The sequence below is a fragment of the Bidens hawaiensis genome, unplaced genomic scaffold, assembly GCF_021521415.1.
Source record: "Bidens hawaiensis isolate Kalapana, Puna unplaced genomic scaffold, B.hawaiensis_p1.1 tig00025176_1, whole genome shotgun sequence".
Lineage (NCBI taxonomy): Eukaryota > Viridiplantae > Streptophyta > Magnoliopsida > Asterales > Asteraceae > Bidens > Bidens hawaiensis.
Window position 1 is genome coordinate 13,698 of NW_027494002.1, and position 12,465 is coordinate 26,162.

Here is a 12,465-nt window from a genome sequence, read left to right on the forward strand (position 1 = left end):
ATAGTAACTTATCTAAAACATTCTTTAATTTTTTTCCTTTTCTCTCAAAACATTATTTTTTTTTCTTTAACTGTTTAAAGTTAAGAGTGCAAATATATTAAAGTGATATCTTACTCGAGTTTTTTTTTTTACCAAAATGGGGTGGGAGAAAAAATTATTTACCTAAATGGGTGATTTCAAAAGTATTTATCAAATTAGGTGATTTTTGAAAATTATTTTTAAAAATTCTATTTTTTTTATTCCTAACCTCATTTTATGAAAGATGAAAATATCAACTATAAATTTTGTTTATCTAAATCTAACGGACCAAACTATTTAACATAAAAATAAAAGGAATATTTATTTTTCATCTCGTTTGTTTATTCAAATTACTAAAAAAATTGTCCTGAAAACTCGAGTTAAAATAATAATAAAAATAATCGTGAACTATAGTAATTTCATTACGTCACGTACTGTAAGCTTAGCGCATGTATACATGATTTTAGTTAAAAAATTATTTTGTTTTTAACTATACAAATCGTTTAAAAGAAAAGAAAAACTACAAAAATAACGTTTTCAAATTTAAGAAGAAAAAAGCTCACACGAAAAAAACTATATGGATGTTTAAAAGCTAGCCGCATCCTTGAATATCACTAAAATAACTCAACTTGAAAAAAAATAAATTGTAAATGAGTCAAGCCTGCTAGCTCGGTTTGTCTCAGCCCTCAGGCTTGTCCTACCTTAGATGTCCGGCTGTGCACGAGCCAAACCTTGAGATTCTCAGGTTCCGATCGAATGTAAACCAAGTTGGCTTGACAAGACTCCTTTACATACGAGCCTTTTTAGTCGGCTTTTTTCAAGCGAACTTCAAGCGAGCCGCACGTATTTGAAACATCCCTACAGTTTTTTCGAGCCGAACTTATATCTTTGTTAAGTTAATTAAAAAAAAGTTTATTCAAAATTTAAGTTCTCGTTTGAAAACATTCACTGACAAAAAGAGAGCAATATGCAACGTATATGCTGCTAGTCTTATATCATGTCAACATTCAATCTCTCTTGATTGTTTTCAAAAAGTTTTATAATAACAAATATAAAATGAAACAATTTTTTTCTAGAAAATAATTCCAACATAACCTAACGTAATGTCACCAAAAACAATTAAAAAAAACAAAAAACAAGATGAAAAACAAACATGTAAACTTTTTATTTTCCAATTAAATAATTTGGTCAACTAAATTTAGGAAAAAAAAACAGCAGAAAACATTTCATCTCATGAGACTAGGAATTAGAAAATTGGTTTTTCAAAAATCACCTAATTTGAAAAATAATTTTGAAATCATCGATTTTAGTAAATAGTTTTTCCTCCCATCCCATTTTGGTAAACAACTCTACCTTACTCTTTATACATTAAATGCATAACTTTTCTCACAAAACACTTTAATTTTTTTCCTTTAATCATGTTAAGTTATAGTGCAATTTATTAAAGTGATATCTTTTGTATTTAATGTATATGAGTATATGACTATATAAGAAGTCTTGGTTACACCACAACAAGCATCATCTCTTCATTCTAACATCAAGCAATATCCAACATCAAACTAATGGCCTTCACATCAAAACGTGCTCTCGTGCTAGCATTTTTTATGCTCGCATTTCTTTTCATGATGTTTGTTCCATGTTATGGTATGACTAATTTCTTTAGTTTTTCATATATTTTAAAGTTCCTCACTGCAATCCATAAACATTACAATGAAGAAATATACTAATCAAATGTTTTTATATACAGCTCCTTCTCCAGCATGCCTCGGAGATTGTAGTGCGCTAGGGGAGGATTGCTTACATCTTTGCCAAAGACTGCAATTTGCAACCGGTGCTTGTGTAGGAAATCGGTGTTGTTGTCACTAGTAACTCATGTTAATGGTTATTTCATGTAAACCATTGTTTCGAAGCCTTCGACGCTTAATAAAATCGCCTGAAATAAATTTCATCATATTCTCACATTCTTCATTTTTCTAAATTTTTATCACCTGATATTGCTTCCAGTTCATGAAAATGGACAACTATGCAAACTCATGTACTAATGACATAATAACTTTTAACTATGAAAAGGACAACTATCAACAAATCCAGTTAATCCACATCAGCATCCATCACTTTTGATGAGTCTTTTTCTGATGTATACAATTTCTAGGCGGTGGCAGCGGCTGTTTACCACCTCTACCGCCACCTCCAACCCTCCTCGTCCGCCCTAATCCTTTTTTAACGGTTTTCGGATCACCAGCACCAAGAAAGTCAACATTTGACTTTTTAGTCCCTTCGACCTCCGGATTCAGGGTACTAGAAATGGAATTACTGCTGACTTTCAAATACCCATGTGGGCCCGCCATCGGGCTAGTAACTGGAAACTTAACCACGAGCTTCGGTTGTTTACATGGGGCCCGTGGTCTAACACTTCGGGGTCTCACGGGAGTGGACATTGAAGGAAAACATAGGATAGATGATATCGGTCTGCTACTGTTGCTGCTGTTAGAATCGGTTAATAACTCTTTGTACTTTTTGGTTAATATGCCCCGAAAGGTGAATGCAGACTGGTACTCTTGTGTTCGTTTTGAGTAGAACACGAGGGCATTATTGGCAAGTAAAAGCAAGTCTTTGAAGAGTTCTCGTGTTGACTTTATACAGTTGTTAGCAATTTTTGATCTTATTGTGTCAAGATCCATATGTTGCTTGATGGTTTTTCTATACCGTGCTCGTTTCTGCAAAAAACAAAAAACAAAAAAAAGTTTGACTTTCAAGGTCAACGAATGGACTATAAAACAAGTTTTGACTTCTTGGGTCAACAGACTAAACTTCAAAATAAAGATTGAATGGGTTTGTTAAATCTTGGAAGATAACATTATACATGTGTGAAATATTTTGTCTACATATAAAATGGCAAAAATAGGGGTGGCAATTTTGAAAACGGTCGTGTCTGAAAGCAGCGAGTTTGACACTTTGACCACAAAAGTCAAACCATCACACTTGTTTTTTCGCTGCATACTATCGATTATTATTAGAGGTTGCAAGACAAGCAGTTCGGGCAGGTTGTTAGCCAGTCCAAGCAGGCCGGGCTAAAAAACTAAACAGTATGCAGCAATCAGGAGGTTGTATTTTTTTTTTACCCATAAAGAAAAATAATAATCCAAATTTTAAATAAAAACAATTTAGGAGGTTGTATGTCCTAAAAAAACACAACCCAACTTGGCCCGATAACTAAACATGTCAATGAAGGTTATTTATTACCTGACTATCAAGACGGCGTCTAAAGACCATTGCATACTGGTTCTCTGTAACAGAATTAAAAACTCCCACCAAATCATCAAACTGTGGTCCCTCTGCATCTGCACTTGACGACTGCACACAACCACTGCTCGTTGAAGTCTTGCCCTGCCGAATCCCACTACTAGACCCCAAATTCTCACCCTCTACAAAATCTTCTTTCACATCCCAACTACCATCTTTCCTCTTTCGTTTCCCTCTTCTTTTTCTAACCATGCATGATTCGGGTACTTCTAGTTTTACTTCGGGTGAATCTAGTTTGGGTTGCGGCTTTGTTACAAAATTTTCAAGATCTTGGGTGAAACTTCCAGCAGACGCTTCAAATTCATCTTTTGATCCTTGTTTTTGAATACTTTTGATGTTGACCGCGGTCGTTTTTGGTGATGATAGAGGTGGGGATTCGGTCTGGCTTGAATTGTAACAGATTGTATCACATGTCACACTTTGAGCTTTGATATTCTCAAGCTTTGATACAAGCAGCCTATAGAAAAGTTGCAGTTTCTAAGCAAAGTCGTAACTGATGAAGTCATGAAACAAAGACAAATTGACTATTTGATTAATCATACTTCAAATTTTATTGCAAAAACTAGGGGTGTCAATCGTGTCGGGTTGACTGGCTGAACTGTTTAACCCAAACACGACCCAAATTTTTATTTGCGTCAAAAACGTCAATCCTAACCTGCAAACACTTAAACTCGTGTAACCCAAACACGGCCCATTTAACCCATTTATCTAAAAGTGTCAAACGGGTTGACGGGTTATAGCCAAGTTGTAAACGTGTTGATCGAGTTGGTGGGCTGTAAAGATATGGCTTAAATGGGTTAGTAGATCGACTTGTTTAACAGAACAAGATAGCGGATCAACTTGTTTAACAAAACTGTTTAAACAGATCAAACCCGAACACGACCTGTTTTTTAAACAGGTTGGATACGTCAACCGAAAACGTGATTCACTTTGTGTCGTTTTTGGGTCGTGTCCAAATTTGGCACCCCTAGCAAAAATGCCAAAAACATACGTTGTATGCGTGAATCTAGACATATTATGGAAATGTAGATTGGAAAAATGAAAACTTTTTTTAATCATATTTGAATCGATTAACTATATATAAGGATTTAACCAAAAGGTGTTCTGGGTCAACCCGGCCCGTTTTAGCCATTTGGCCACCTTTACTTATAAAGAAGTGCATAAACGGTAAAAAAATTGATAGGATAAAATGAGAAAGATGAGACTGACCCTATTGACTCTTCTGATTTCTCAAGGGCCCGCTTCAATTCAGCAACTCGACGTTCACGAAGCTCATCATACCAATATCTAACGGTTAAATACATGGTGACCAACAAATTTAAATCCTGTTCAAGATTTGTTACAAAAACAATCGTGCTATGTATAACAAGTTTGATAAAATCAAATAGTGATTTTGACTTTCTTGACCATCCTGGTTGACTTTCCAGCGTAAACAAAGTACATACCACCATTTTAACAAGATCAAGTATATTTAATTTTTAATTTATATCTCTGCAGTTAGGCCAAAAGCACAAAGTTTGCAAACTACACAGGTTTATTGACATTTTTGTAAGTGTTTTATTTTGAGACCATAAAACAAAACCATATTCAGTGGTTTAAAATTATCAATGAACCTACCAGCACCGGAAGCAGCCTCTCTATTCCTAAAGGGTAGAGGTAAGGCTGTCTACATTTTACCCTCCTCAGACCCTACCATAGCTTTGCTATTGGTGGGATATACTGAGTACGATAATGATGAATAATGATGATGATATTCAGTGGTTTAAAATTATCAATGACTTAAAAAGACTTTGATTTTGGAAGTGAAAACGAGTCAAATGTAGGTGCCAAATGAGAACCATGAGCTTAATTCTTGGACCACAAGCAAGTGTAAGTGTGTGGATGGAGTAGCTCTAGCTCTAGTATATATACATTATAGGGAAAAAACAGGATCCTCACTTGCAACCAGTATAGCGTTGTTGCAGGTCCTCGTACCTCGCTCTACATGCCTGCAGGTTGCATAATGTGAGTACAAAGTATCAATCTTTTAAGATAAATAAAAAAAACACCACTTTCATCAAAGCTATTAAAAATAAAAATGTTAAAAAAATCTTTAAAAAAGCCATCTATTATGAAAGTAAATACACTTTTCTTCATTTATAATAGTTTGTATCAAATTTTATAAAATAGGAAAAGTGGGCCCGCATGACAAAATGTTTTTCCTATGAAAACAAAACACAATTCTAATGTCAATTCCAAGATTATACAACACCCGTGCCTTCGTGGTAGCTACGGGTCATTTACATTTTCACTTTTTAATTAAACGACTAAAGTAAATAATAATAACAATAAATAATAATAATAATAATAATAATAATGATAATGATGAGATAGTATGTGAGACCTCTGGGGTGAAGTAAGACGGGTACGCGGTTCGGGTACGGAGTTCGGACGAAATGAGGTCCCAGTCACCGGTACCGTGGCGGAGAACAGCACCGCCGAGGATAAGCTCCTCCCACGTACCCCATACCTTCCTCCTCCTCCTCATGACGTCATCCATTCCCGCCAAAACCCACCTTTTATTTCATGAAAAAAAAACCACAGGGCGTCCGACGCACGCTAACAGAAACCCTTATTCCGTCGACGGAAATCCATCGAGCATAACTGGAAATTAATGATTCGAAAAGGGTGTTGGAATTTGAAGGGCAATTTGGGTAATTTGGTCAGAATTGGAATTGGAATAAGAAAAACGAAAGGGGTTAAGAAAGATTAATAAGAGAGGATAATAATAATAATAATAATAATAATAATAATAATAATAATAATTGGGTCAAAAGTTTTGAAATAATTTGAAAGAATATGATATGATGATGATGATGGATGATACGAATACGAAGAAGAAGAAGAAGAAGAAGAAGAAGAAGAAGAAGAAGAATGGTTTCCCTGTAAATTCTCTCTTCCTCACTTTCTCTCTCTAAGATAGGCATCCAATTTTATTCTTTTTTTTTCACTTTTTTTTTAAATAATTTGAATGAATAAACTTGGTAATGTCCCCCGCGTTGCGGCAGTGCATCGACGCAAACTCATTTAGGTTTGGTTAAGTTCGTTACGACACCGAGACTAAATCAATCAGATAAATCTGTAAACGTTCAAACCAGTAACAACAAATGTATAACTTATGATCAAAATGACACAAATTTGGTTGGTATCAGTTAGGTTCATTATAATACTCGCACTAAGCCGAAGAGGAAGTTAGTAGATTCCCGTAATAGTGGTAGCCCTCGTATAGCTTATAATACAAAAAAAAACATATTTGAAACGATGTTTATTTGTTGGATAAAACTACAGGGTGGATAAAACTCGGACATTGTGACGAGTCGATGTGAATTCAGCCAATATCGGATATATTTTGTTATGGTTCCAGAAATAAAAACAAATAACAAATTTACCAAATTAAAATATTTAAAAAGAACAAATAAAATAGTCAAATATAAAATATAACAAAAGTAGCAAAAATTGTTGACAGACAAAAGCCTCGAACCTGGGTTAAAGAATTGGGTTAAAGAATGAATTATTGTCCAAGACTAACCTACACACACCACACCATCATAATTGGTTAAAAATCACAATGAAATAAATAATCCATAACATAGAAAGCAGTTGAACAATTATACAACAAGCAAAACTAATCAACACATTGACATATATCCTAGTTTAAACTAGAGTAGCAAAGTCCACGAAGCAATTGTCAGCCCGACAACGGTTTCACACGAACTAGAATCAAAGAATCTGTTTCTGCTGCAACGACGTTTCTACAAATTGACAATGACCACATGCAAGCTACCATCAATCCTGCATCTTGGTCATATGCTCGAGATACTGCACGATTTCTGACATTGGTGGTCTAAACTCTGGTTCGACCTGCAGAAAAGTAAAAGATTTTAATGACTGCAGCTATAATGATTAACCAAAAAAGGTTGAAACAAGCAAACCATCCATTCTTATACTTTTGAGGTCAAATCTACAGTTATTCAACTTATACTAGTAGTCATGATGTATTAAAGTAGTCACAAACTCTTGACATTGACTATTATTCTTTCTACCCACAAGGCCAGATTGTTTGGTGTAGAGATCAAACCTCGACCAATCTTTTTGACCGAAAAGTCAAACCAGTCCTTTCGACCCGAAAAGTCAAACCATCTTTAAATCTTATTGTTGAATATCAGTCTTAAAGTGTGATACTCAGTACTCACTATCATGTCAACAATGAAAAACATTCTATTTTTAGCAAAAACTAAAGGTAAATTAACTTGTCGTCATCATCATCACTACAAAACATCAAATCCAACACATGGATTTTCTTCCATTTAGGAAAATGTTGTACATGTTTGTACCAACTCTTTTCAACAATGAAAAACAGAAAGAATGTATGTATGCACAAAAGAAAAGTTTACCTGAACGCAAAGAGAAATAATATCTGCAAAGCGAGATAAAGACTTGGACGAATAAGCAGCATCAAGAGAAGGATCCACCATTCTTGACAACGCTTCTATATCATGAAGCCTAGGAACCGCCCATCTTACCAAATATTGCTCCCCACGAGCTCTTGATCTATAAGTATAATAGTAGTTATTTTTTAACTATACAAAATACAATAGACGTTTCATCTTAAAGGTGGCAAACAGGCAAAGTGGTCGAGTTGTGTCACGGATCAAAAAGATATCCGGTAAAATGAGTGATTATAAAAGTTTGAAACTCGGGTTGTGTAACTACTATTTATCTTTTTAATTTTTTTTGAAAATTCTAATAAGAATAAGAAAAATCAAGTATCCCTCATACTTGAAAGTCAAGAGTTAACTTATTAGATGGATAACCTGTCATGAGCTTTTCGACCGGTGAGAAGTTCTAACATAACAACTCCGAAGCTATAAACATCACTTTGGTAAGTATAACTTCCTGACTCCAACTCCGGGGCACCATATCCTGAACCTTGCAACTAATATAACAATAACCTAACTGTCAGAAATCAGTTACTAAAATTTCAATGTGAAAGTTGTTACACGAGATACCTACCTCACTAATGTAGCTCAATGGTATTAGTGGAGCCAAACCGCAATCCGAAACGCGTACATTGAGCTCTTCATCAAGCAGAATATTTGCTGACTTGAAGTTTCGGTGGACAACAAGAGGTTGACAAGCCTCATGCAAGTACCTAATAAGCAAAACAATTAAATGAAGAATTACTTGTAGTTAATACTTGATATATAACATCTAAGAAACACTTATGGTAACCCTTATGCATTCTATAAGCATATAACCTATTAAAGGTTTCAGCTTGTAATCTTGAGACACTTTTGTTGACTTTCGACCAATATGACTAGTTTCACATCTAGCTAAGCTATTAAAGTTTACCCATTTGACCTGTTGGAGATAAACTATAACCGAACACGGGCCATGTTAGGATAAATGGGTCGACCCTCTTTCAAGTTATGAAGTGGATGACGGTAAAGTTGAAAGATGTACTCACTCCAATGCTTTTGCAGCTTGAAGTGCCATATTTACACGAGCTTTCCATGAAAGTTTCTCATGAATATCTTCATCTAGATGCAGTGCTTCATGTAATGTCCCATTTTTACAGTGTTCATGGACAAAAAGTCTTTGACCATGCTCACAACAGTAACCAACGAGTCCAACTATATTTTCATTTTGAATTTTTAAGATACTTGACACCAAGTTCATGAAATCTTCATCACTCCATTGCCTTGAATCTAAATTCTCCAGTTTCTTTACAGCCAGTAGCTAAAAGAACATAAAGTGAATAAGTTTGTTAGTAACGGCGACAAATTTAACCTATTTAGTTTTAAGAAAACATTACCTTCCCGTTAGGAAGGTGGGCCCGGTACACTGTGCCAAGCATGCCTCTGCCAATAATATTTTCTTGAGAAAAACTATTTGTATATTGTTGAAGGGATGAAATTGAGAAAGATCTTGAAGAATCTATGTTTGTTGATATATTTGGGCCCGTTGATGGAATTGGAACCGGTTTAACAACGGTTCTTTCTCCGGTAAGAGGTTGTGGAGGTAAAGGTGGTGTCGGATTCTTGGAAATCGTTTCCTTATTTTCCTCTCCTACAAATTTATTGTAGAAGTTAGTTATGTTAGTTAGTTGACACGTCAGCATAGGTTGTCACAAGTTGGTTAGTTTCTTTATCCCTTTTCTGTATAGACAAGCATGTAAAACGTATAGTTTATATCTTAATTGATGTTGAAAGTATTTGGTTTGACCCGAAAAGTCAAGTTTTGACCTCTTTCGTTTAGAATAAAGGGAGCAAAGCATATTAAAAGAAAAGGATTAAACATACCATTCTCTTTATGATGAGATTGATATGAAGAAGACTCTTTTGGCATCGAGTTCTTTGTATGATCGCCAACTTTGATGGCTGACTTTTCTTTGCGCCATCTTGAGACATAAATGCAAAATCCAAGTGCAAATAAAGCAAGAATTAAGAATCCAATAATGACAACTGACACGACTGTTTTACTCAATCGAGACTTGGAGGGGTGCGGTATCTCTGAAGAAGACGGTCCAAATACTTCAAGTCCGGGTGGTTGTGAGTCGAAAGGTGATGACAATGGAGACAAGGCTGGTGATGAAGGAATAATAGTTGTATTAAAGGGGTTCCCTTTGCTTCTGCATTGCATGAAGGTGTAACTATTATTTTCATGCAACAATTTCCAATCTAAAACACTTATTATTGTTTTTTTTTACCTGAAATCTGGAATGTTTAACAATTTTGGAGGTATTGGCCCAGAAAAAAGATTATTCTCAATATCCCTATGTAACAACAAAATTTTTGTTTCAAGTGATCATGTATAATAATCAAAGCAAAAAATGATGAAAATTTAGAAAAAAATTATATGGAAAAAATGTAGTACAAATCAACAAGGGGAAGATCTTGCAACACGTCCAGTACACCGGTAAGAAAATTGTCCTGCAAGTGCCTGCAAAAAAGAAAATACTCAAATAAGATTTGGTCGTCAAAATCAAACCACAAAGGGTGACATGGCATGATTTTAAACTTGAAATTGCAGATATCACAGCACATAACTTGTGTAACAAGTAATGTTTTAAGCGTGTTAACTATGTTTCTTACAATGTGGAAATTAGTGTCAAGTTCGCCATGGAAGGAGGTAAAGGACCACTTAGATTATTAGCAGACAAATCCCTGCAACAAGACATTAAATTGAAAATATAGCTACAAGTTATAAGAATAAAAACATGACATACAAACTTGTCTTAATAAAACTTAAATGAAACAACAGGATTAACAAAAAGGTGTACAGATTAATCAAGCCCTTAAGTTGTTGAAAGGAATCCGGAATGTCACCGCTCAAATTAATAGATAACGAATTATTTGAATATTATTTGAATTATAAATTTACGTTGATCTTGTATTTAGTTGGAGATCTATCCCTAAAATATGGGATATAGTTTGTATATATATTCATTGTATTGAGTTGGGAAAAATCAATGAGAATTACACATTCCTTTATGGTATCGAGCCAAAATTTTTCCCAACCCTAGCCGACATCATCTTGTCGGTCTCCATTCTCTTTCCGATCCCCTCTCTTACTTCTCAACCATGGACGGTAAAATTCATCCCGCAATAACCGTCTCGAATATCAAGACTTTCATCCCAATAATTCTTGACAACGAGAGTGCTCAGTACAACACGTGGTCCGAGCTCTTCCGTATTCATTGCACGGCTTACCTCGTTGACGATCACCTCCAACCCCGCCGCGAAGGATCATCCTCTACGTCGGCACCCGTTTCAACAGACAAGGACAAATCCATAGCCCCTCCACCACCAGAAGAATCCTGGAAAAGGATCGATGCGATCATACTCCAGTGGACCTACGGTACGATTTCGGTCGAACTAATACAAACAATCATGAAAAAGAATACTACCGCCTACGATGCTTGGATCACCTTGGAAAATTTGTTTCAAGATAATAAAAGCTCGCGAGCTCTACACCTTCAATCCAAACTCATCAATACTCGTCTTGACTCGTTCAAGGACATGGCTGCGTATTGCCAGGAGATTAAAGTTCTCGCCGATCAACTTGCAAACGTTGATGTCTCCCTCACACAGACACAACTGGTTCTCAAGGTTCTTGGCGGCCTCACCGAGCAGTATGCAACCATTGCAGCGATCCTACGCAACACAAATCCATTACCGGATTTCAATTCCGTCCGTTCTAGTCTGTGCCGTGAAGAAACCGAAAAAGCCGCCCTAGCCCTTCACTCCGCACAGGTGGCTGATCACGCACTCGCCGCGAAATCAGACCCGTCATTAACTGACGGTTCTCACAACATCAGCAGATTTGATCAAGGCCGAAATCGAGGACGGGGTCGCGGACGCGGCCGCGGCAGTTCTGGACGCGGAAGAGGGTCTTCGTTTACACAGCAACCAGTCACCCCGTGGGCTCCGTTCCTCGGGTATTGGCAAAATAATTTTCCGGGGAACTCACAATGGCAGCAGTGGGCATCAACACCGCCGTGTCCGTACCCGACCTCAACCCGACCAGTGGCACCACCTTCGGGTCAAGGGATTTTGGGACCGAAACCGGCACAGGCATACAGCATGGGATACACGCCTACCGACATCGACCAGGCTCTTCACACCATGTCTCTCTACCATCCGGAACAACCCTGGTTTATGGATACGGGCGCTTCGAACCACATGACAAACCATCCAAGTAATTTTACGTCTTTTAAAATACTGGTAGTTCACGAAACATTATAGTTGGCGACGGTAATACCATCCCGGTAACCGGGCAAGGAAATCAAACCCTACCCCCGCCATTTCCCCCACTTAAACTAAATAACGTCTTATTAGCACCTCACATAATCAAAAACCTTTTATCGGTTCGTCGCTTAACAACTGATAATCAAATTTCGATTAAATTTGACCCGTATGGTTTTCTTGTGAAGGATCTCAAGACCAAGGCGCGCATCCTTCGCAGCAATAGCTCCGGAGATCTCTACCCGCTCACACCACAGGTCCTCTCAAAAATTCGCCACCCTTCTTCTTTTGCAGCTATTTCTCAAGACGTGTGGCGCCAACGGTTGGGTCACCCGGGTCCAGAGTCGTTAAAGTCCCT

At 36.6% G+C, this 12,465-nt stretch overlaps 2 protein-coding genes across 3 annotated transcripts; both read right to left on the reverse strand.

Moving 5' to 3' along the window:
- Positions 1-1,751: 1,751 nt before the first annotated feature.
- Positions 1,752-6,083, reverse strand: LOC143570929 (uncharacterized). Its single transcript, XM_077056441.1, has 5 exons — positions 5,705-6,083; positions 5,260-5,309; positions 4,531-4,608; positions 3,262-3,778; positions 1,752-2,735 (listed from the first exon to the last, which is right to left on the reverse strand). Exons 1-5 carry the CDS (start codon positions 5,858-5,860, stop codon positions 2,130-2,132), a joined length of 1,407 nt encoding a protein of 468 aa, XP_076912556.1. The 5' UTR covers positions 5,861-6,083; the 3' UTR covers positions 1,752-2,129.
- An 865-nt stretch (positions 6,084-6,948) lies between these two features.
- LOC143570951 (protein STRUBBELIG-RECEPTOR FAMILY 3-like) lies at positions 6,949-10,691 on the reverse strand. 2 transcript variants are annotated; one of them, XM_077056458.1, is made up of 11 exons: positions 10,643-10,691; positions 10,455-10,526; positions 10,237-10,302; positions 10,070-10,135; positions 9,663-9,991; positions 9,176-9,429; positions 8,828-9,099; positions 8,374-8,512; positions 8,175-8,296; positions 7,755-7,911; positions 6,949-7,221 (listed from the first exon to the last, which is right to left on the reverse strand). In XM_077056458.1, the coding sequence occupies exons 2-11, from the start codon at positions 10,481-10,483 to the stop codon at positions 7,147-7,149; spliced, it is 1,509 nt and encodes a 502-aa protein (XP_076912573.1). In that variant the 5' UTR covers positions 10,484-10,526; positions 10,643-10,691; the 3' UTR covers positions 6,949-7,146. The 2 variants fall into 2 exon arrangements, with proteins under 2 accessions (XP_076912573.1, XP_076912572.1); XM_077056457.1 differs by having other exon boundaries at positions 10,455-10,686.
- Positions 10,692-12,465: the final 1,774 nt, after the last annotated feature.

Excerpts from the sequence above, each read along its gene's own strand:
- LOC143570951 (XM_077056457.1), bottom strand. The coding sequence starts at position 10,540 with ATGTCTTGTTGCAGGGATTTGTCTGCTAATAATCTAAGTGGTCCTTTA. Across the intron at positions 7,912-8,174 it reads GGTCGAAAAGCTCATGACAG|ATCAAGAGCTCGTGGGGAGC; the intron begins GTTATCCATCTA and ends TTATACTTATAG. Across the intron at positions 7,222-7,754 it reads TTATTTCTCTTTGCGTTCAG|GTCGAACCAGAGTTTAGACC; the intron begins GTAAACTTTTCT and ends ACTTTTCTGCAG.
- LOC143570929 (XM_077056441.1), bottom strand. The coding sequence starts at position 5,860 with ATGGATGACGTCATGAGGAGGAGGAGGAAGGTATGGGGTACGTGGGAG. Across the intron at positions 5,310-5,704 it reads CGTCTTACTTCACCCCAGAG|GCATGTAGAGCGAGGTACGA; the intron begins GTCTCACATACT and ends TGCAACCTGCAG. Across the intron at positions 4,609-5,259 it reads CAACGCTATACTGGTTGCAA|ATATTGGTATGATGAGCTTC; the intron begins GTGAGGATCCTG and ends TTTAACCGTTAG.